A 24,076-nucleotide genomic window follows, 5' to 3' on the forward strand; every position below is an offset into this window, starting at 1 on the left:
CCGGGACGGTGGGGGTGTGTCGCCGGCGGCGGGAGGCGGTGGCGGCTCCGCCCCGGGCTTATATGAGGCGGCGGCGGCGGTAGCGGGGAGGGTTGTGAGCGGTGGCTGTGGCTCGGCGGTATGGATTTGCTCCGGGAGGACGCGCAAGGCAAGGTGAGGGCGGCGGCCCGGTGGGAGGGCGGCCGGGCTGGTCCCGCGGAGCTTGAGGGAGCTCGCGTCCCGCCCGCCCGCCCGCGGCAGTGGCAGGGGTTTACTTCGGTTCAGTTTCTTGGGGTGTTTCTGGTTTGTTTCTTTTTAAGTGTTAATTTCCTTAGTCCCTGTGTTGCTTGTTCCCTGCACCCGAGGTGCTGTGTGAGCAGGTGGTCAGGGTGAGCGTGGGGTGTTGCCCCTGAAGGAAGAGGTGCCCAGAGAAAGATAAAGAGGGGTAGAAGGAATTAAAGCCAGAATGGGAAGAAGGGAAGGGCTTTGGCTGCCACCGGCAGCGCAGATTGTGTGTGGAGCACCTTGGTGGTGGTGGTGGGAGCAGGATGGCAGGCAGGGCCTGGGCCTGTTGGGGATGGAGGGGCTGGACCTGCTCGTCAGGGTTTGTGGCTGGGCACTAGCAGTGAAATGCTGTAGGTGTTTTTGCCGAGGTGCTTAAACTTGCAGGCCAGCTCGCGTGCCTGTGCCCAGCTTTCCTGGTGGTGTGGCCTGTGTTAACCAGGCTGTCAGCTGTCCCTTCAGTTGTGCCACTGCTTTGCTTGCCACATCGGTAGCTGGCTTGATTTGTCCTTTGTAGCAATGTTGAAGCTTTAAGTGCAAAGGAGGTTTATATCTTGTCTTTGAGGGAGTGGGGGGGTGTTGCTCGATGTGAAGACTCTCAACTTTGCAGAGGAAATGCAAATTAAATGCAAAAATGGGAACTTTGTGAATCAATGTGCATGTATGTTGGCAGTGCTTGGAGTTATTTCTTATGCTGGAGAAGCTGCCTGGCTTAATCTACCTGGTTTAATAACTACCCCCCACACACATTGTATAGAAGGTAAGCCAGTTCTGTAGCAGTCTGTGAGCTGCTTATTTGACTTTCATATTGTTGCAGTAGCTTTGCACTGTGACTAAGCTTAACTCACTTGTGGGTAGATGAGATGTGTCTTACACTGTTAAGGGAGCTTGAGTCTTTTCATTCTGTGTTTTCTCTAGCTTTTTGGAAGATGTATATTGGCTGACTTGTTTTGGAAGATGTATATTGGCTGACTTGAGAGCTAGGAATACACCTACCTTTAACTTTCCTAGGTAACTTCCTTGCACATGGACAACTGAAATATACACAACATCTCCTGCATATGACTTTTAAAACAATCTTGATCCAGCAGAATAGGCAAGTGTTTTCCTGTTAGTTATTTTGAGCTATGAATGAGCCAGTGCTTTAACTTTTTCCTCCTGCATGTGAATCTCTTAGTATTGTGGTGTCTGCCACCTGAGAATGAGTGTAAGCCTTTATAGGCCTGCAGGACCTTCTGGGGAAGGTAAAATATCAACTGTCTTTCAGCAATTGGTAACTTTGAGTGTTTGTGTGTCATTTTGAACTTAACAGGAATATTGGGGGGAGGGGAAAATGTTCCTACAGTGAGGGCTTGAGTAGCTTTAAGCTCTAATGCTCAATGGCCAAAGATTAACCAGCTTGTGTCAGGTAGTAGGGTTGCCTTGGGATTCAAGCAGCAAGGGGGAGGATAGAAATACTCCTGTCTTTGGTGTTTCCTTACCTAAACAGGAACAGACATGTGGAACTGGTGTGTGGCAAGTAGATAAAGCCTGTACCTATAAAGGAAACTTCATTAGGTATTAACCTTGAATAGGACTCACTGGTAAGTATAAACTAAAAGCTGACCCTGATGTGGCAAAGCAAGAGAAGCTCAGGATATGTAGGAAGAGGGAGGAAGAGTAGGATAAGGGTGACTGGAAGTGCAGTGGGGAAAGATGGTGTAATCTGTCATGGAGAGGAAAAGGCACTTCAGAAAGTGAAGCAAGTAGTGGGACTGCCAAGCTAAGCTCAGTGTTTTTTAGTGTCAGTGGCTTGATAGCATTTTAAAGGCTACAGTCTGCAGTTAAACTGCTCTAGATTGAAATACTGAGAGAGTATTGTAGCCCTTTTTTCTCAGAACAGTCAGAGATAAAAATGGTATGCCATAGCCTGGCACTTGCTCATATTACTCTTGAACAGCGGTTCTCCGTGCTAGACAACTTCTATATGCTTTATAAACAGAGGAAAACTGAGAGCCTACTAGATCTTGCTTGTGTTCTGCAAGAAAACTGTGCATCCTGCTGGGCCTGAAAGCAAGGAGGGAGATGAACTGCAGCAAGGAGAAAGCTACTGGATAAATATAATGTACTGTTAAGGACACAGAATTGCAGACTGGTTTGGGTTGGAAGGGACCTTACAGCTCATTCAGTTCCAACCCCTGCCATGGGCAGGGACACCTTCCACTAGACCAGGTTGCTCCAAGCCCCGTCTGACCTGGCCTTGAGCACTGCCAGGGATGAGGCAGCCACAGCTTCTCTGGGTACCCTTTGCCAGCGCCTCAGCACCCTCACAGGGAAGAACTGCCTAATGTCCCCTCTGTAAATCTCCTTCTGTCAATTTTAAACCATTTCTCCTTGTCCTGTCCCTACAGGCCCTTGTCAAAAACCCCTCTCTAGCTTTCTTGTCGGAGCTTTTAGACACTGGAAGCTGCTCTAAGGTCTCTGCGGAGCCTTCTCTTCTTCACTCCGAACAAGCCCAGCTCTCTCAGCCTGTGTCCTGTTTGGGCTAATGATCTGATCTCAAATCCATAGGAAATGAGGAGAGCATGGTGTGAGGCTGCATTGCTGAAACACCCTACCACCAGTTCCATCCTCACTGCAGGAGGTCAGCAAAACATTCTTGTAGATGCTGACTGTGGCTTAGGGGCTGCTTCTGTTGCCTGATTCCAATTTTAGCTGGGCATGCATCATGTTACAGGTGGCATGTTGGCTAAAAGTGTTTAGCCATGGGTTGTGCTCTGCCAGCAGACTACTGCAGTGGGGTGGGTTTGGCCTGTGCTGCCAAAGCTGCTTCTTGACCCCTCAAGCTGAGGAAGAAGTGCGTTGAGTGGAGGTGTCCCTGTGCTCCTTGGTGGAGCGAGATGAGCTACTTTTCCTTTGAATATGGGATCCTTGAACATCCTGCCCTCTGTGAAAAGGTGTGTGACCACTTGGTTTCTGCAGTGATGCAGAGATCCCTCTGACAGGAGAGCGAAGCCATCAGGGCCAGCTTACTGCACAGCCAGTGGTAATAGCGGCTGCCTTCTGCTTACTTGGCAAGCACTGTACTTGGTGAGAAACACGATTGCGATGACTAAATTGAGCTGTTACTTCCTCTTTATCTGTTTTAAGCAAAAGTAATTAAACCACTTCATTGCTGGAGTTCTGTGGTCCAAAGTCACAAATTTGGGGAAGCATTTTTTTGTATCCTAAGTAGCAGCATGGAAACTGAGTGCAAGAAGATTGGTTCAGTGGCTAGATGTAACTTGTACTGCTTCAGCTGCATGTTAGAGAGCAAACAGCAGATCTGTTACAAAGGCTAAAAAATCCAAGTTTCACATCTACTGTATCGTGTCTGTACTGCTGCATGTGTGTGGTGTACTTTCTGATGTATTTTTAGTATCTTGATTAAAGGGAAACTTGGACTGCTTGTATCAAATATGACTAAAACATAGTTCTAGCAACTAATGTCACTAATATCTGCTGGCCAGTTACTCTGGAGGCTTGCTGGTTAACTCCTGGGTGTTGAGACAAGGCCTTCTGAGGGCTCTATATAAACTGCCAGGAAAGATCATGATCTTTTAGTGTTCTCTGGAGAGCACTTAAACTGGCTTAATTAGACTGCTCTGTAAAAAGTAATGAATTCTGGGTAGTGGCAGATGTAATCACTACACTCTTGTTTGTGGCTGTTGTTTGAATGACAGCAGGGAGGTGATCAGTAAGAAGAAAGGCGTTTTCTTATAAGGTAGCTGACAATAAGCAGAAAGCTCTGTGACATGCAAGCCCTTGTGGAAGGGCTCCTTGCTCCTTCTGGGAGCCTAGGTATGTGGGAAACCCCTGCATTAACCTAAACAAATATGGATTCTTATTTTGCTAGCAATCGGATATTGTACACAGTTGCTTGCACTGACAGATTCTTTTGTTAGAATGCAGAAGTAACATTGAGTCATCCAGAACTGATGCTAAAACTGCTAGCAGCTCGGGCCACTTGAAAGAAGCAGCTTCAGTGGTGAGGGCATTTCATTCCCCTGGGTACCTGTTAATGTGAAGGTGTGTTTGCATTGGGTGAGGCTGGTCAAAAACTTGTCTGTCAAGCTAAAGCTAGGGCAGGTGATGGTAATCAATGGTTGTACTTAAATGATCCAACCCTTTAATATCTCTAAGCAATGGAAAAAGTGCTGTAAAACTCTGGATTGCTCACAGTAATGCTCTCTGCTGTCTCTTCTCTTGGGCTTCCTGATAAGGTGATAGTGTCCTAATTGGTACCATAATATCTATTTTTAGTCTTCTAGTCCTGGTGCCTAGAAACAAGGATCAATAGGATGACTGTCTGTTATTCTGGAGGGCTCTGCTTATGTCTTGTTTCAATTTCCAGGTCAGAGTGTGATGGACAGTATTGAACAGGGAGAAGTTTTTCTTCAATCCTCACAAACCCCACTGGATCCCAATACAAGTCACTAGAGGCATGAAGCTAGAAGTAGAAGGCATCAGAGCAGCTGTAACAGTTGCTGTGGTCATTGTAAAACAGAAGTGTTTAAGCTTTTCTGAGAAAGGGAAATAAGAGGTGAAAGTGGGGAACTGTGCTGAGCTTGGGTTAGTGTTTCAGTTTGCTGTTTCCCCACTGTGCTGTTCCAGGAGTTGCCATCCTCTACTTCTTTTGGACATGAGCTCCAAGTAAGGAATAATCTCTTGCCAGCTGCTGAGCTTGGTCTATATACCCTGAAGAGCATGGGGGTGATGGTGGTTTCTGGTAATTGGGATGGAGAAACTTCATTTCTCTTCCCACCTGCCTGGAGTGCATGGAAGAAGCAATTATGTCCTAGCAGAGAAATGCCTCCAGAGGTGGAGCTGCCAGCCATGGCAGGCCAGAGAGCTAGGATGGAGTGGTTTCATGGGAAGGGCTTGGGTTGGATGTCTGTTATGATAAAGAAGCAAGCCTGAGGCCTGATGATGAAAGCTTAATTCCTTTGCTCTGCAAGTCTTCATATGATCATAAGCAAGGTGCTCTTCATTTGTGTTTGTAGTATGAGTGTAAGAGAGATGGTGGAATGAAAGGTCCTGAATGATGAGCTGCTAATGCTACAGGGGCAGGTGCTGGTGTGGAACATCTGCTTTAGGTGCTTGCTTTATAGTGCCTTATAGAGCTGTGGTAACAAGATGGGGTGTGGGGGGTGCTTCTTGATTCTAATTCAGTGGAGAAATGCTGCTCCAGCATGTTCTTGTAGGGAAAGGAAGAGCTCTATTTTCCCAAAGTCAGACATTGTGAATGCTCTCTTTGTAGTCTGAGCCTTGCTGCCATGATTGTGTAATCCTAAAGGTTTCTGGCCTGGAGTTAGGAGGCCACAGTGACCTTCACAGGAATAGAACAGAATGGTGGTTTTGATTCTCTCTTTCAGATGGCTCCAGGTCCTTTACTGAATTCAGAGTCCTGAAGTGCAGAGGTGATAATCCTGTGTATATAACTCTCTTCAAAGAGTTATATGCTTAATGTTTGAGCTTGCAGTGACCTGCAACAATAGGGGGCCATGTAGACTTACAGCAGATGTTTAGGGTAATAGAGGACCAACTTTTTTTGCTTTTAGCACGTGGCTTCATGTAGGCTTGAGAGGCTGAAACCCACCACTGGATGTAGGGGTGCTCTTGACTCTTCTCCTGTTTCTGGGCTGCTCTCATTTTGGGCACTGTGTGTAGTACAGCTGCTCTGGAATGCACAGCTGAGCACTGCTGCTGACTCCCAGTTGTTTCTGTGTGATGCCACACTGGGGCAATAAGTTCTCTCGCAGCAGCATCCCTGGGGATTGTTGAAGCTGGAGGTTATTTGTCCTTGCTCATTGCCTCTGCAATTTATAGTCCTGGTGTGTGGGGAGAAATGCCTGTGATACAGGAACGTCTTTAATCTGACTAAGTAGTACCATCCTGTGTCCATACCTGCCCATCTCCTGTGCAGCCAACTACTAGGCATGGAAGCGGGTGCCGACAGCACTTAATCATGGCTTACCTTCTCCACAAGACTTAATAAGAAAGCTCACAAATTCTGGACTGGCAGATTGGTGTAGTCCTTTCCTTAGTTCAACTGAGAGGAAGCAGTTTCCTTTGGCTTATCATACTTTCCAGACTCAGCAGTTTGTATTGTTCGCGCTGCTGAGCCTGTTTGGACAGTAAAGATAAGTAAGCAGGATGCAAAACACTGGGGTCTGCATCACTGTCACTGCTTTGGCTGCTAGGGTTATCTGGCTGGGAAACACTGACCAACTTGCCTTTTGTTTAGCTGGCAACACAGAGCTGTACTTGCAATGAGAAGGCCCGAATGGTGGCCTTCCATCTATCCTTCCTCTGGTGCTTGAATGGGGCAGCTTCTGCCTAAACCAGTCTCAGTGACCTCTGAACAATGCACATTTGGACTGTTTGGTCTATACCTTCCTAGTAAGTATCAGAATTGCATGCCTGTAGGATAAAATGATAATCTGTCCTATGGGGTTACTGGAGAGAAGTGACTACTATTGGAGTCCTTGAGGTGTTTGGAGTCCCACTGTGTCCATTTGGATGTGAGCAGTGCTCGGACTGCTAGGAACTGTGTTCCAGGGCATGCAGGGTAAGCTCAACAGTCTTCCTTGTTGCCAAACCAATACCCAGGATGGGATAAAAGCCTTCTGTCCTATAGAAGCCAGAATGGGAAGCTCAGTGTGCTGTGTACATGGCCTTTCCATAGGCATAAAATCACAAGCTTCAACTACCAACTGAAGGGGGAGATGGAAGTCTTTAGCATGGCTTGAAGGATAAGGCTATGTTGGCTGGGCTATCCCTTGTTTAGGTGTGAGACCCTGATTATAGATGATAGCAGTAACCATCAGTGGTAGTGGGAGTCTAGGCAGGGGCAGGCTGGCTGGAGGCAAATGCAGGCAGCTAGAGACTTGTTTTCCACCAGATCTGCAGCACACAGATGACCAGACTAAGGAAAAGGAGTTTCCAAAGCTTTTGGATGCAAAGCTTCACCGTATAAAAGGCAACCCCTCAAAAGCTTCTGGAAAGCTGCACAAGAACTGAAGGCAGCATTCAAGCTATCTGTGACATGACAGCCTTGCTCAGATGCTGTCTGGCACCGCTTGCTTGTGGGCTTTGATGCTGAAACTTGTGCTTAATGGGAGGTAAGGGCAAGCTCCTGGCTGGTGGGTTCTGTGTATTTATTTGGATGCTTCAGGGTGGTGAAATGAGATCTGTCTCCTGCTTGCCTTCCTGGGAAGGCATTCAGAATTATCTCTAAAGGATAACCTTGGGATTCAGCGTGGCTGTGATGGTCACTCTTCAGCAAACTTCCTGTGTTGTGACCTTGATCTCTGGCAGCTTCTCCCTTCTGCAGAGAATGAGTGCTGCAGCACTGAAGGGGGGGCCTCTTTGGAGACTGGTTTTGTTTCATGTTACGGTGGTTCCTGTGCTAGGCTGAGGTTCTTCCATGCTTCTGGACTAGCGATGACTGAAGCTTGTGATCACTAGTGTTTAATAGCTTGTGAAAGTCTATTTCTTGGTATCTAGACACATGAATCTGCTTGATGTAAGAATCTCTTAAGAGATGCTGGATATGCCTGAACTTTTTTTGCTTGTTTCTGAGGTCATTCAGGAAATTGAAGCCACGATGAATAATATGATGCCAGGTATCCTGAAAATAAGATCAAATAGTGCTACTGCCACAGTGTTCTTGGGTTTTGGCCCTGTTTCTGGCAACCAGTTTGCTCTTAGACTTTATGGGAGCCTAAAGGTGTTTTGTGCCCCACTTTTCTCCAAGATCAGAGGTGGTGTACCCTCTGCAGCTGTCAGCACAGCAAGTGGAATATGTGCAGTAGTTTTGGGAGGTAGGAATGGCAGTAGTGATCCATCTGGGCCTGGTGAGGAAGCATCAGGCTTTGCCTAGGGCTTGCTACTTGTGATAGATAAAAGCACTTAATTCTTCTTGCCTTAGATTAAAGCAGCTCTCTGATCTAAGAGTGAGGAAACAGATCACAAGCCTAGGCTCTTGGGAGCTGTGCCGCCACATATTGTGGAGGCACAGGGTAATGAAGAGAGAACTATTTTGGTTGTTGCTAAACGGCATAATAGGCTCTAGCTTGATGCATTCCAAGTAAACAAGCTGGAGAAGTACTTGGAGGAAGATGCTTCTTTCAAGGCAGGTATTTCCAAATACTTGTGTGAATTCTACCAACTGGTTCTATTGGTTCTTCAGGCTTTAAGCTAATAAGCCTTGTTCTTTTCCTGTGTTTGGAAGGGAAGGCTTGCCACAGTGATGTGCAGGTAGTGTCAAGTCTGTTGTGCTTGTTCATATGTGCTGATCCTGAAGGCAGCAGTTCAGTGCATGTGGTTCTTGTTGATAGCTGATGACCAGTCTAGCTTCACTAAACCTACTTGATGTTTGAACTGAGGCTTATACTGTGAATTCTGTTGCAGCTGAGGTCTGTATCGGTAGACCTGAATGTTGATCCTTCTCTCCAAATTGATATACCTGATGCCCTAAGTGAAAAAGACAGAGTGAAGTTCACTGTGCATACTAAGGTAAGATCATGGCGTAGAAAGAAGTCTCTATAAATGTTATGCAAGTAATGTTTGTATTTGTAATATGCATACCTGTAAAGATGGACTTGGCAATGAAAGAAATCTAATTAGATGGAGATTTTTCCACTTAAAGGTGGCCTGAGGGTGTATATATATGCAGAAACTTGAGATTTTCTGAGGCTTGAACACTCTCTAAATAGAGACAAGGTAGCTGGTACACTAGATTGACTTTGCTGAGGAATCCTAGCTTGACACCAGGAAACTGGGGAGTAGGGGTGGAGAAACCAGTTACTGTGAAACTTCATAGAATAAACTGCATTAATGCTGTTTCACAACAGTGCCTTTTCTTTAAATAGTCTCCTTGGGAGTATGGCTCTGAAAGGAGTGCCAGCTCAGCTAAAAGGGAGTAGGCGAGGCTCTTACTAGGCAAAATAGCTTCCTTTGGAAAGGGACAGAACTGTTTCTAAAAGCTACTAATTTACAAAACAGTAGGGCTTCTATATCTTCTTTTCCAGACTACACTGCCAGCTTTTCAAAACCCTGAGTTTTCAGTTACAAGGCAGCACGAAGACTTTGTGTGGCTGCACGATACGCTCACTGAAACTGAGGAGTATGCAGGACTCATTGTAAGTACTTCCTAAGAAACTTCATTCCAAGCAAAAGACTATAGTGATTTAAAATGCATGTTAGTAAGGGCATGAAGCTTGCTTTACTAATATTACTAGCATTTAATAACTTGGGTATTCCCTATGCTTCCTCTTGCCTTAATTCCCAAACAGCTTGAGTGATACGGCTCTTATGTTAACTTATGAACTTATGGCTGTTGTTATAGCTTGGAGCAGCAAAAAAACCTTGATGCTCTGGGAGTCTTTGACTCTCTGGTGGTGCTGGAAGATGATACAGTGAAATACTCCTACTTAATATAGCCTTTCTTTCCTATGATGATTTTTTTAAGAGGCCCTGTGGGCCATAGAAGGTGGCTGACTATAGGGTGGATATAGAAGCTGTTCCTCTTGGTTGGTTTCCTTCCTGGGGCAGGGGTAGCACAGAGCTGGGAGGAGCAAGCAGGGACCCAGACCTCAAAATGGCCTTGGAATTTCTGGGTGTGAAGCCTCCCTGGCTTGGATGACCAGGCAAAAGGGCCTCCTTCCAGGGAAGGCTAGAAGTAATTTTGGAAAGCTTTATTTGCTAGCATCTATCACTAACAAATTCCTTGGCTAGATACCTCCAGCACCTTCAAAGCCTGACTTTGATGGTCCCAGAGAGAAGATGCAGAAGCTGGGGGAAGGAGAAGTGTCCATGACAAAAGAAGAGTTTGCCAAAATGAAGCAAGAGCTAGAAGCGTAAGTAGAATGAGACTGCTGCCAAAAGCAGCTGCACTTAGAGAATTCTCCTGGAGGGCAACTTAGTTGGTGATAACTGATTCTGAGTGTGACTGTTTTGAAGGGTGTCTGATGCTGCATAGTCTTTAAAAGCTTAGAGCTGGGAGTTGCCAAAAGTTTCTTTTCAAACTGGAAAACTTCCTAGCTAAAGGGATTGAAAATAGTTTCTCTATCACCAGTAGCTATTTCAGAGGCATGCTGTTGAATATTTTCACTGGATAAACTTAAAGCAATTCTTTGTATATTGAAGAAGGCAGTACAAGAGAAGATCTCAGTCTGTTCTTTCCTTTCAGTGAATACCTTGCTGTCTTCAAGAAGACTGTATCATCACACGAGATCTTCCTTCAGCGGATTTCTTCTCATCCTGTGCTCAGCAAAGATCGCAATTTTCATGTTTTCCTGGAGTATGACCAGGATGTAAGGCACTTCTTTCTCCTTTCTGAATGAGGCACAATGTTAGAGGTGTCTCTTTTTCTGGCACGGTCAGAATGTTATGTAAATCTATGTGCAGCATCAGTGAGCAAGATATTGCCAGTGCCTCTGAGATAAAAGGTTGAAAAGCCTGACCTTTAGGCCTCTTTCTGGTATAAATCTCATCTTTGTTTCTTAATTCTAGTTAAGTTGGTTAGGCAGTCAGCTTTGTATGTCCTTATCTTAGGAACAAGTATGGTTCAGGTGTAGCTGTGCTGTGTGTTGCATGGCCCTGAGATGGAATAATGGAGGTCTATTAAAGTTAGTGCTGCATCTGTTTTGTCACACCCAATGATGAATGATAGATGCTGATCCAAGATATGTAAGGTAAAACTGAGCTGTTTCTGAGAATGGGAAAAAACTCTGTGGCACACAATAGCTGAACAACCTCTAGTCAGGCCACTTCTTTGTACATCTTTATACAAGTGCTCTAGAGAGCTTGGAAATCAGCCTACTCTGTCATATGCTAGATGTAAATGATATTACTTCATTGCAAATGTCAAAATCCTCACATTTTTGCCCTTGGGATAACTTCTTAAAGCTGTTTGGTCTCTGTTGCAGCTGAGTGTTCGGAGGAAAAACACAAAAGAGATGTTTGGTGGCTTTTTGAAAAGCATGGTAAAGAGTGCTGATGAAGTCCTCTTCTCTGGAGTCAAGGTAAGGTAGTTGCTTTACCTCTTGCGTACCCTCATACTGATTGTTGCTTCCTGCTCTAGGGAGGTTAGTTATGTCTGCTTTAGGATTGAGGTATGTAAGTCTCAGCTACTAATGCTAACCTTCCTTGTTACTGCTGTCCCACGTTGGGTGGAGTAGCATGGATTTATTTTGTCTCTTGTAGAAATAAGGCAGTAAAGCTATAGGCTGTTAAAAATTGAAGTGCATATTTAAAAATTACTGTGGATGCTGAAAAGTTGTCTTAACACCTGACACTTGTGAAGAGGAGGGAACTACACCTTCAGCAAACGTGCTTGTGGCTTTTGTCTGCTTTAGAGCTCTGAACAGACATGATTTTACAGGTTTGTGCTTGCATTAGAGAAGATCAACTATCAAAGACTCCTGCAACTAGTCCAGCTTCAGCTTTTCTATGGTGCTGCCACAGTAGCTCTTTCTAATAGACTTGCTTTTCTAATCAGGATGTCAGGAAACATTACAGTATGTATAATGTTTGGTGTGGATGTGAAGCAAGCTTGTAAGCTGCTTAGCTATTGTGTGTAGCAGGCCTGGGAAATTCCAACAGTTGGTAGCCCTGAGGGCTGTCTGATTACCATCTTACTGGTTGCTTCAGATGACCTGCAGTGTTGAATAGTTGAGTGTTAAGTCCATCTTCACTGTGGTGAAGAAACTTGCTGGACAGCTTGGTTTGTCAAACCCTTGGGTCAGGATCTTGTCTTAAACTCTGCTCTTCAATAGAGGTTGATGGGCATAATGAATACCAGACTGGTTTAGGTTGGAAGGGACCTTAAAGCTCATCCAGTTCCAACCCCTTGTCACAGGCAGGGACACCTTCCCCTAGAGCAGGTTGCTCCAAGCCCTGTCCAACCTGGCCTTGAACACTGCCAGGGATGGGGCAGCCACAGCTTCTCTGGGCACTCTATGCCAGTGCCTCAGCACCCTCACAGGGAAGAATTTCTTCCTAATGTCTCATCTCAATTCCCCCTCTGTCAGTTTAAAGCCGTTCCTCCTTGTCTTGTCCCTACAGGCCTCGTCAAAGGCCCTTCTCCAGCTTTCTTGTCTGTCCCTTTAGGCAGTGGGAAACTGTTTATAAGGTCTCCTCTGAGATGCTCAGGTGGCTGTGGTTATATCTCTTGGCCCCTTCCAAAATAGGGATGCGCTTGTATTCTGCAGTAATATAACTGACTTAACAGGTCATTCTCTCTTTCAGGAAGTAGAAGACTTTTTTGAACAAGAAAAGACTTTTCTCGTGAACTACTACAACAGAATCAAGGATGCATGTGCAAAAGCAGATAAGATGACAAGATCTCATAAAAGTGAGTATTTTGAAAGACTTTCCTAAAGGTTTTGCAGTCTTGCTGATTTCAGCCTGAAAGCTTTGCCTTTGTTCTTGCAGATGTTGCAGATGACTATATTTATACTTCAGCTTGCTTGAACAGCCTGGCATTAGAAGAGCCTACAGTTATCAAAAAGTAAGCAATTCTAACTGTCCATAAACATACCTTGAGTCTGGGAATATCAAGTTGCTTCTGCAAAATCCAGGGGATTGAGTCATAGCTGGTTTGAGTTTCTTGAATTGCAAGCAAGTGGATTGAAACTTTCTTTTCTCTGCTGCTCCTGGTGATTCTTAACTAGATGATCTCTTGCCAATAGTGCCCTAGAGCCAAATTGTTCTGGTCACCAAAGCCTCTTTTAAACAGAGGTCTCCTTGATATTTTCTTTCAGGTCACAAACTCCCAGAGAATATGAGAGGAAGGGGTTGTGCATCTGTTCTAATGTGCTGTTAAATACAACCACAGCTTACACTAGGCCTTTATTATCTTCTGGGCTTTTGAAGTTCCAGAATAATAGGGCACTTTTAAGTTATGGAAACATTGTCAGCTTCTCTAAGGTGAATTATTCCACCTTCCTAAACTTTGCTATCTATTTACCTAGGCTGGTAAATAGATAGGCCGGTGAAAACAGAATATACCTGGTTAAAACAGAGTGTATAGCTGAGTAAACAAGACAGTTCATCCATCTTGGAGGTAGTAGCAGGGAAATTCTTCACAAGACCTTCATGCTCTAGAAGTCAGTGTTTACTTTAAATGGTGTTTAGCTGCTTAGCTGTAGTAGTCTGTTAAGCTGGAATCCAGCACCTCTTCCACTGAACCTTTTGTCCAGGTCTTTGCCTAGACCTGAGTTCTGGTCAAGACCTTGATGGGATCTGTATATCCTGTTACTTATCAGACTAGTATCTACAACTTACTTACGCTGTTTTTCCTTGTAGGTACTTGTTGAAAGTTGCTGAGCTCTTTGAGAAACTCAGGGTAAGAGAAGCTTTGGAGGGGGAGAAAAGAATCTCTGAATGTGGATGTTGCTGTTTCCTGTTACATACCAACTATTTGATCTTTTCTGCAGAAGGTAGAGAGTAGAGTTTCATCTGATGAAGACTTAAAGCTCTCTGAACTGTTGAGATACTACATGCTCAATATAGAAGCTGCTAAGGTGAGAACAGTTTTCTCTTTGAAGCTTAGTTTTATTATGGGCTTCATGACTCGCTTGTGGTGTTCTTTGTGCTTTAAGAAGACGGGAAGTCCACCTTAAAGGAAGCTGGACCCTTGTTTTGCCTAAGAAACCTGGCATTTCTAAACCACAGCAGAATACAGAAACTATATATTGGCTAGCTGCAGTCCAGCCCACTTACAGAAGGGCTGTTTAAGATCTCTAAACAGTTTTTCTAGATTAGAAAGAAATTAGCGCAGAGACCTGTACTGCTTGTCATGTCTAGTTTAGTATAGTCAATCTGTTAGATCCCTACCAAATTAAATGATAGGGACACATCCCTTAATAGAAGTAGACTGAAGGAGTTCAGAAAGTGCTATTCCTTCTTAGTGGAGAGACCCACCTTATAGGATAAAGCCACTTCAAGGGAAGAAGTGAGGCCTACAGTAGCCCTCAGGCTTCTTTCTTGCTCAGGCATAAGTGGCTGTACTGAAAACTTGACACTGCACTGGTGAAAGGCTTCTGTTGCCATGCTAGGAGTATAGATTATAATATCGTGTTGGAAGAAGGAGAATCTGGTGCTGGAAGAAGTGAAACCTGCTGCTAAAATAGCTGAACCTCAGTTTGGGAAGTAGTTCTCTAAAGGCTTTGATGCATTATTGCTGTCTGCTTTCAGGATCTTCTGTACAGACGTACAAGGGCTCTTGTCGACTATGAAAACTCGAACAAAGCTCTAGATAAAGCAAGACTAAAGAGCAAGGACGTCATGCTGGCTGAGGCACATCAACAGGATTGTTGTCAGAAGTTTGAAAAGATTTCAGAATCTGCAAAACAAGGTATTTGTGCTGAATGGGGATCTTAATGCAGTCCAAGTCTCCACCTGACTTCTGTCAGTACTGAAGGCTTCTGAAGCAAGTAGTCTAAGGGCAATATAGATGCCTGTAAAACTAATGTAGCTAAATGCTTTTAAGAGTTGACTGAAGTGTTTGTTTTCTGCCTCCACCTGAAGGTGACTACTTAGGCTTCTGATTATCTCAATTAGAACTGTGCAAACAGGCTTTTACTCTGTCCCAGTACAGCTGAGTCTGATACGGAGTTTCAAACACTGGTTCTTAGATACTTTGGACAGTATAAACCAGGAAACATGCTTTCATGGTACACATGCTACTCCTTTAATGTTCTTGGTTAAATGCTCAGTGAGAACACATAATGTGTGGTTTGCTCCTGTTTTATTCTGATTGTCTTCCTACAAAACCTCTGTCTTAGACCAGCTGTTTCCTCACCAAGACGTCAGTGTTGTATGATGAATGCATCCCTGGCTACAAACAGAAAGGCTAACTCTTGAACCTCTTAGTGGTCGAATACTGGAACTAGAACTGTACAACAGAACCCGTGAAACATCGGAGGCATTACTTGAAAGTTCAGTCACACTTTGTGTGTCTGTTTTGTCTTTGTTCTTTCTTCTCTACAGAACTGATGAGCTTCAAACAGAAGAGAATAGCAGCATTCCGCAAAAACCTAATTGAAATGGCAGAACTGGAAATAAAACACGCAAAGGTGTGTTCTCTTTGGCATTTAACAGGTGTAGCTTTAGAGCAGTGAGTATGAGGTAACTTGGAGAATTTGCTGGGTTCACTTTAAAGCTAGGAAATGTAAAATAGAACAGTGAAAAGCTGTAGGTATAGCACATACAAAGACAGTCTTGTCTGTCACGTGCAGAAATTGTTTTCAGCCTGTGACTCCTACAAGACCAGCCTATTGCACTGCAAGTGAGAAATCTCAATTTGCAGGTAGTATGTAACAGCTCACCTCATTTGCTGTCAGGCAGTCTCATCTGTGGGGTTGACCCTTCCTGTATCTAGAGGCAGCTGCTGCTTCAAGTGTTCCTGAGTGCTGTGAGAGCACATACTGCAGCTTGTGGTTTAGCTGTCAGCCTTTCTCGCTTGGCTTGGCAGTGAAGGGGAACACTGGCTTTGTAGCAGCCTCTGCCAGGCTTTACTGTGCAGGTTTAGGAGTAGGCTGCAGAGACAACACCATGTACTGCCAGCTTAATCCAGGAAAGTGCACACTGGTGGAAGGGTCTGTTAACTTAATATAGAAAGCAGGAAGGCTCAGGAAGAGATAACTGTGCATCCTCAGCTTCTCTTGGAAGAATTCTAATTTACTCTTCCCTGGGAGTCCTGGACTTCATCACAGGTAGCTATGTCAGTGCTGAGCTTGAATGTGACATAAAGGCTTGACAACGGTGCTCAGTGTGGTCCACATTAAAACCTTTTACTCTCTTGCCCCTCTCATGACCATAAACTGAGTCATGGTTGCAGACCTGCAGGAAGAGGCAGATCACAGACTCTGTGATCTGATTTTCATGCTTTACTACTTAAATGCTTGTCTTTGCAGTCTAAGCTCTTTAGTATTGTCATAGGATAGAAAATCCTGGGATGGACCTACTGGTCTGGAAGTTACTTTGGTGTGGGAAGCAGGTTGTTAAATTATCAGTCATACTCATTTGAAACTAATTCTCTTCCTTTCCAGAACAATGTCTCTCTCCTGCAAAGCTGTATTGACTTGTTCAAGAACTAAAGCGCCTTATTCTGAAAATGTGAAAAAAAGCATCAATTGCACTCAATGGCCAGGGGCAACTTATTGGCTTGACTTCATTAGCTTAAACATTGTCACTGAGATTCTGTTTCACTAATACTTAAATATATTGATAGTGATGCATTGACTTTCTTGGTATAAATGAGAATTGTGTATGAATTGTCTGGATGTAGCTAACATCCTCTTGGCTGATAACTCAAAATGAGTCAAATGTAAGAAATCAACTTGCTGTTGACTGACTTCATCTAGCAGAAAATGTTTCCTGAGAACTCCCTTTTTTTGCAGGATCAGAGAGTTATCTGTCTCTTCATAGCCCTGATATATTTAAAACTTGCAAATGGGAGTGACTTATGTGTAGTAATTTTATAAAGCAAATATCTTTAACATTCCACTTCCCAGACAGATTTCTATTACAATATATTTTGAATTTCTATAACTACATTCAGTATTTGTACACTTGGGCAATACAGCAAATAAAGATGTCTGATAGAACAAGCTGTTGTATGGCAAGACTTTGTGTGGGATGTAACATGCCAAACTGAGGTTTCAGGCACAGAACTACGACAAATCACTCATCACCTGGAGATCTTCATGCAGAGCACTAGAGATAAGTGTTTGCCTCAATAGGATCGTTCTTGGAATGGGTGTTGACCCAAAATATGGGGACTTCAGGTCATATCTGTGTCTTTAAACTTTTACTTCCTACATGCTGCACACAAAGGTAACCAAGCTTTTCCAAAGCATTGATCTGTACGGATGGCTTGGACTCCTTCAGATTACTTTACGATGCTTGATATTTTGTCAATCTTTTCACTCCTGCAAGCAACAGGAGGCTGTTCACAACTTCAGGAAGCACAGCCCTGAATCTTCTGTAAGATAAACCTCTTTAAACTTGGTATGGCCACCTGGGTGTATGCTGCCATAGCTGAGGCAACTCAGCCTGTAAAACAGGGTCGTTTCTATAGATTGGCTGTTGTATGCCATATGTGGACACAGGTCACTGAGCCATAACCTTCTAAAGGCAGCTTTCTGAGTGAATATCTGAGCCTTGCTTAATTTCTTGTGATGGAACTTCTAATTGTGCTCAAAGTAACCTATGTGGCTATGCTCTGAGCAGATTGCCTGAAGCAGCTACAACCACAGAAGTTCTGAGAATGGGCAGCTCAGCAGCAGTATATGTAAGGATTGTTTAGTAATTTACTTTTCCATGACCTATTGCCTTTTCTCTTTCAGTACTCCAGGACAACTGAGCAGCTCTTACCAGCCACACTATCCTGAAGCAGTCTAGCTGAAGAATGTCTGAATTGTCTTTACCTTTGCTTGACAGGAATGGTTTCAACTTGTGGTTGATTAAGGGTTCTACAGTTCATGCTCAGCTTCTGCTCAAATAACTGTTTCAGCAGCAGCCATACAAGTATATTGATTGTGGATATGTGGCCCCTGTATAGAAGAGAATTGGTACGTGGCATCACTGTCACCTATGACAGATGACTAGGAGTTTATATGGCGCTTGTCCTGGGGGAGCTAGTGGTCCCAAGCTGGGCAATTCATGCTGGCAAAGTTTTGGCTTTTCCTAGAAATGCCCACTGTGCCTCTTGCTCTCACTTCTGGCTGCTTCATCCTAGGCCCTGCTTGTGGGCCATTTCAAGGGCCTTATTTTCCCCAGAGAAAGGCTGCAGCTAGTATCAACATGACAAACAACACTTTGTCCTTACTCGAGAAGCAGTCTAGACTGTTGTGGGCTTTATGTGCTGCCAGTAACATGTATCTGAGGCCGAGATGCCCTTTTTTTAATGCTCTCTTAGAGTATTAGATACTTGCTCTTGTGTGGTTTGCATTCTAAATTCCTGGCATAGCTCGATTCAGATTAATGTATTAAATCTGATCAGGTTAAAAAGTATGTAAAAGACTTGAGTGGATGTAATTATGGCTTTATACTGATGTGGTAGGTATGGTAGTTCTAGTTAATAACTGCAAGAAACGGTAACTGGGAAGCGGTCTGCCTGCCAGTCAGTTGCTCTGAAGCTGTTCTGTGTCAGCTCTGCCGGTAGAGTGCATTGCAGTCAGCGTCGACGTCTGAACCGCTTTGACTTGGAAAATACGAGTCATAGCACAAATCCCGTTGCTGGAGGCCAGTGGGTGGCGGGCTGGGGCCGCTGCTGGCAACTATAATTGCCCGGTGTTTACTCAGACTGAGTTGTAATGAGGTACTGGAAAGGCTGCTGCATAGCCGAGTTTCTTACCTGGCAGCTGGACATGTGTTGATCTGGAAGAGAAATTAGCTGCATATGTGGGCAGTCTGCTCCTAAGAAAGGACAGAAATCTTTCTTTAACTAATGCAATATGTCTGGACCTGGCTTTACTTGCAGCAGGGCCTTGAATAAAGCCTTAGCAGAACTAAGATCCGCACAAGTACATCAGTGTGATAAGGCAGGTTAGCATCAACATGAAAATAAGCTGAGGCTGAATTTAAAAGGCTGGCTGGGGGAGTGAGGAGTTTCATAGATGTCCCAAACAAGGATGGACTAGTGTATATTTACTGATCACATCTGTAAAGCAGTTTACAAGCTTGTTGCTCTGCTTTATGGGTTGTAAATGGGCTTTCAAGAACAAAACCAAGCCTCATCACTGTGATGGTAACTGATGTGAAGAGATGTCAGTTCTTTCCTGTCTATTTGAATGAAGTCAGAGGGGAAAACTAGTGTTTGATAAAGCTTACTAAAGTGTGTTAGTAGTTGGCTCTAGTATTGTTAATGAAGGCAGATACGGCTACTATCTGGAGGTAAGCAAGTTGTTGACCTGCAGCACAAGTGCTTAGGTTCTATGCAATTCCTTCCAGCCATGGTGCCTCCAAGAGTTTAAATAGTAGGTCTCTGCTAATCCAGCTTACCTTGCATGAGATAGGATAGGGATTCTCCCAGCAGGTACAAATCTCCAGCCTGTAGTCAAGGGCATATTGTCTAACCAGAGCTGGTAGCAGAGGTGTATCACTTTGTGCCTTGGTGTTAACTTGTGGCCTGTGTCACAGGAGATGTGAAACTGCGCTCCAAGGAAGGATGTTTCTGCTGGGCTGCACAGAGTGTTATAGGATACAGTGCTTGCTTCTCCTTCCTTCAACTTCTGGTGAGGTTTGGAGTCTAGCTTTTTCTCTTCTGTGTTGGGGAAGAGCAGATGTTTGTCATCCTTCCAACAGAAGCATGGATCCTGAGGAATCTGGCTGCATGCTCAGCATTAGTAAGGAGGTGATTAGTGTTCTTGGACAGGAGTAGCACATCTCTGCTTACAGAGAAGCAGTAGTGACTGTTGTGGTGGTGCAGGCAAGGGGGGCTAGAACCAAGACCTTGGGTGATGGCTGTCTCCAGCAGAGCAGAGCTAATAGATAAGATGGGCACAAAGCAGTGGATCTGGATGATGGGGCAGACCCAGGAGAGACTAGCAAAAGGATAACTGTGTGCAAAGGGCTGCAGTCCTAGTGCTTGCAACAGGTCAGGCATACTAAAATGAGAGCATCTTAGGGTTGGGAACCAACCTGGTTGCATAGGAGAAGCTCATAAATGTGTCCTGTTTGTATGAAATTGTGATTCCAGGTGGGAAATAAAACAGATTTGTAGCCATAGAAAGGGAATGATTAAGGGTTGAGTGTGCTTCAGGAAAGAGCTGGTTTACACAAGCACTCATGATGCTGGGAAGACACATTGCTGATGCTAAGGCTGGTGAACTAAGCAGAGAATGGTTTCTGTGCCTTTGGGGTACAAAAAGCCTGGAAGAGCCATCAGTGTAGACTCTTCATGTTAGTTGTTGCTGGGTCTGTGCTTCCTGCAGCTATGACTGCCTTTACAAGCCTGAGAAACTCTGCTAAACACCCTGACTGGGGGCAGAAGTTCAGGTGCAGCCTCACGTATCTTGGGATGTGCTGCCAACTCATTCAGCTCCTCTCCTGTTTCTGTTCCATCCTGTTTCTTCCTGACTGCACACTCTGTAGGGGGGCCCTAATCCGCAGCCCTGACCTCTAGCAGTTTGTGCTATGCTTCTGATAGCAGCAAATGTGAACTTCTCAAAACATGGAGCTGGGGAGGTTTTCTCGGCAGGTATTAATAGCTTCTGGCACTTGCAGTCCCTCAGAAGACTGGGAGGAGCTGCTTGTTTATGCTGTGAAGCAGAGAGCTCTGCAGAGTTCCCATTCTTGGCTGCAGTTTCCAGTACTTCCCTGCTATCCCAGCACTTGCTGCTGTGTCTGAAAGGACAGTTAGGTGTTATTCCAAAGTGTGCTCTTCGGCACCTGCGTCACTGCTGGTGACAGTGGAATATCTGTAATGGATTTGAAATCTCCCTGTTGGCAGCTCACTGGTCACCAGCGAATGGCTACAGGCACTGGTGATCCATTTTAATCCCTCAGATTGTTGCCTGGCTCCAGTTTTGGAGCCGTGTTCCGAGACCTGTGGTTCATGTGCTGTCTAATTGCTGTGGCCAAGCTCTGGTGTGAGCTCAGCCTTGGGCTTTGTTTACTTTTCACATCACAAAGCCAACGAGAAGGCCCAGCTTGACATCAGAGTCCAGCTCTGCTGGGCTTTTGTGCTTGCTTGCTAAAAATAATCCCTGCAAGGCCTGCTCTGTAACTTGAACAGACAGGCAGGAACAGTGCCTGCTCTACAGGGCACGGAATTCAGGTAGAGCGTGGAAAAGGTGCCCTGCCTGTTGGTCAGAGCCAGAAACTTGGATCTGAAATTCCACTCCGGGGCTCCTGCCGTCTCGACCCGCTGCGGTTGGAAGCAGTCAAATGAGTGCTTGTGATTCGTAGTTGGGCTGCCTGTCCCTTGGCTGTGGTTTACTGCTCCTCTGTGGAGACGTGGTAGCTGCCAGCGTGACTGTTCCGCCTGCGATGGAACGTGTCGGTTTCAGCGACTCCTGGGGCTCTTCTTTGTGGGTCTGTTTTCTGTGGGGTCACTTTGTGCAAGAGAAGGGTGGTGGAGTCCCAGGGAGGTAGAAACACGAGTGCTTCTCTGCTGCCATTTTAGCTTCTTGTCAGCACTCGAAGGCAGAGGGCAGCGGCTGGAGCGTGTGCATTTGCTGCTTGCACCTTCCTTTCTTTTAGGTAAGGCTGTGCAAGTCTTCCCCATCCGTTAAGGGATTCACATTCTCTTTGTATTTGCTTTACTTAAAAACTTTCCTAAGCCTGTTCTATGTGTGGAAAATGGCCTTGAGAGTCTGATTCACTGGTATAAAATAAGGGTGGAAAGAAGTTGAAGGTTCCTGTTTGACACCAGCCTGCTGCCTGCTTTGAAAACAACATACTGCTTTATTGTGTTGGGTTTAGTTTGGATCGAGTTTGTGCTGCTTCCTCTCTGGGGGATCTGGAAATTAAAAGGAAAGGCTGATTTCTGTAGGACAGCGCAGGTTTAGACTGTACCCGTGGCTCTGCCCAAAAGTGTACCTCGGGTGTGATACGATATAGACAGGGGCTTCCAGCTCTTTGTTGATCTGCTCCCCCTTGAAGGCCTTGCTAAACAAAGCCTCATTAGGCAGAAGAGGTTAATGAGCAGGTTAGCAAAGATGTTAGCTGGTCTGGTTAAACTTGAGGTAGTGATGGATGTCGTTTTGTCACGAGTCTGCTGCTACCGCAAGGGAATGGCTTCACTTCCCCTCCTGTTTTGTTCCCGTTGCATCCCTCAGCCTGGTCCCCGATGCTCACGTGGCCTCGTGCCAAGCTGATGTAACTCACTAAAATGGCATGAGATGGGCCAAGGCAAAGGCAGGCTTTGTGCCAAGTCAGTGCACTGAATCGGTGTTCCTGGAGCAGGGAAGCGTGCAGGCCTGCGTGAGGGGATGGAAAGGGGGAGACCTTGCTGGGGAGGCTCGGCTGTGCTTAGCTCTGCTTTGAAACTGTTGGACCAGCACTGGTCCAGTCATTGCTTCCCTTTCAGGAGACAGCCCAGAGGAGGCCGTGGAGATGCTCTGAGGGCTGGAGCAGCTCTGCTGAGGACCCAGGCTGAGAGAGCTGGGCTGGTTCAGCCTGGAGAAGAGAAGGCTCCTGAAGGGGAGACCTTAGAGCAGCTTCCAGTGCCTAAAGGGGCTACAAGAAATCTGGAGAGGGGCTTTTGACAAGGGCCTGTAGGGACAGGACAAGGGGGAATGGCTTTAACCTGACAGAGGGGAGATTGAGATGAGCTCTTAGGCAGAAGCTCTTCCCTGTGAGGGTGGTGAGGGCATCACACAGGTTGCCCAGAGAAGCTGTGGCTGCCCCATCCCTGGCAGTGTTCAAGGCCAGGTTGGACACAGGGGCTTGGAACAACCTGGGTACTGCTGTTATAAAAAGCTTTGGACGGTGAGCGGGGAGGTGGTGGTAGAAATCTTCACAAAGCTTTTCCATCACTAGTGCTTGAGGAAAACACCAGGAAGACCCCCTTGTGCAGGCAGTGCCGTGCTGGAGGGTGACCCCCACTCCCTTCTGAGGCAGGGAGCAGGGTGGGTTTGGGCCATGGTGTGGAACACGTCGGGAAGCTGAAGCCCCGACCAAACAGGCAGTGCCGCTTTAAAACTTCACTCTGCTGCGGAGATTACTGGCACAGCCTCCTCCAGTAACTGCAAGGTTGTTGCCATGGAGGACAGGAAATCCCTCGTCTGCACAGAGAAGGAAAACATTGGAAGCTGTCCTACTGTAAAGCACAGCTGCCTCTGAGATGGGAGAGAGAGGGGTGCTTGCTTCTGGAGGGGGGGTTCCCAGAGGTCTCGGTTTTGTCTGCGATCTTTGCACATGTTTGCTCTGTTTCTTAATGGCCAAAGGACGTGGGAGCAGCTGGTTAGGACTAGTTTAAGTGCCCTGATTAATGTGAGAAGCAGGCGGGATTTTCGCTTGGGATAAGGCACTTGCCAATGTACAGTATCTGCCTCTCCTTTTAACTCTGCAGCTCTTCTTGTTCCTGTTTCCTTCTACTGTTTGCAGATGGAGGTCTCTGCCTTTTCTTCCCTTGGACCTTTATGAGCAGGAGGCCTCTGCTGAGGTGGGTCTGTGTTTTCCACCTGGCAGCCCCAGGTGTGTCCTGGCTGCTGTTGCTGGAGGTGGGGAGACCAGTCTGGGCTGTGTGTGCAGCTCCAGCAGCTGGACGTCTGTGTCTGCTAATACCTACAGGCTAGGGGCTGGTCTGCCCTTAGGAGATGGGAAAGAGGTGAGATTTGAGGATCAGCTTTCAGGACATGGTGGTACCATCTTCCCATGCAGGCTGTGTGAGAGGATGTGGTTCCTTCAGCAGCTGAGACCTGACAAGCCTGTGGGTTAATCAGGCTGTGTAACAGTTGAGCTACTTGGCATGAATACCTAACCCATCACCAGTACATGTCCTTTCCCCGTCGTCTGGGGACGTTCAGAGGCCAGACAAACAGATTACCACTCATGTACACCAGTGGTTATTGATCATCTGTGGATGGATGACTGGATTGGGAATTGTCTTCTCCAAGCAGAGAGATGTTGTCCTTAATGCTGCATGCTGTTAAATCACCAGCCAGGCCTCTGGGGATACATACCAAGAATTGCTCATAGGGATGCTGTGGGTGAATTTGAGGCACCTTCAACATCTGGTGTGATGGGAACAGCATCAGAATCCCAGGGCTGTGATTGTGGGGGTTAAACTCCTCGATCCTTCCTGAAGCTGCTCTAGGATTTCCTGGGCAACTGT

General features: G+C 45.7%; 2 protein-coding genes across 4 annotated transcripts in view; one reads left to right on the forward strand and one right to left on the reverse strand.

Moving 5' to 3' along the window:
* Nucleotides 1–24,076, reverse strand: part of LOC133280451 (baculoviral IAP repeat-containing protein 5-like) — a 121,928-nt gene that overhangs the window by 55,467 nt on the left and 42,385 nt on the right. The window lies entirely within an intron of this gene.
* Nucleotides 9–16,893, forward strand: SNX5 (sorting nexin 5). Of its 3 annotated transcripts, XM_061475163.1 has the most exons (13): nucleotides 9–153; nucleotides 8,695–8,799; nucleotides 9,315–9,425; nucleotides 10,021–10,142; nucleotides 10,475–10,598; nucleotides 11,214–11,309; nucleotides 12,535–12,640; nucleotides 12,721–12,796; nucleotides 13,594–13,633; nucleotides 13,725–13,811; nucleotides 14,485–14,644; nucleotides 15,280–15,365; nucleotides 16,341–16,893. In XM_061475163.1, exons 1-13 carry the CDS (start codon nucleotides 121–123, stop codon nucleotides 16,386–16,388), a joined length of 1,194 nt encoding a protein of 397 aa, XP_061331147.1. In that variant the 5' UTR covers nucleotides 9–120; the 3' UTR covers nucleotides 16,389–16,893. The 3 variants fall into 3 exon arrangements, 2 of the variants coding, with proteins under 2 accessions (XP_061331147.1, XP_061331148.1); XR_009747170.1 differs by lacking the exons at nucleotides 15,280–15,365; nucleotides 16,341–16,893 and adding an exon at nucleotides 13,050–13,215 and having other exon boundaries at nucleotides 14,485–14,536; XM_061475164.1 differs by lacking the exon at nucleotides 9–153 and having other exon boundaries at nucleotides 9,292–9,425.

Source organism: Pezoporus flaviventris, unplaced genomic scaffold (assembly GCF_033815535.1).
Source record: "Pezoporus flaviventris isolate CSIRO_AGI_PZ_B2104156 unplaced genomic scaffold, CSIRO_AGI_Pfla_v1 ptg000083l, whole genome shotgun sequence".
Lineage (NCBI taxonomy): Eukaryota > Metazoa > Chordata > Aves > Psittaciformes > Psittacidae > Pezoporus > Pezoporus flaviventris.

What these genes read in the sequence shown, in the direction of transcription:
- SNX5 (XM_061475163.1), top strand. Translation starts at nt 121, where the DNA reads ATGGATTTGCTCCGGGAGGACGCGCAAGGCAAG. An exon ending in TCCTGGAGTATGACCAGGAT is followed by an intron (nt 10,599 to 11,213) that starts GTAAGGCACTTC and finishes TCTCTGTTGCAG; the next exon opens with CTGAGTGTTCGGAGGAAAAA. An exon ending in AGCTCTTTGAGAAACTCAGG is followed by an intron (nt 13,634 to 13,724) that starts GTAAGAGAAGCT and finishes TCTTTTCTGCAG; the next exon opens with AAGGTAGAGAGTAGAGTTTC.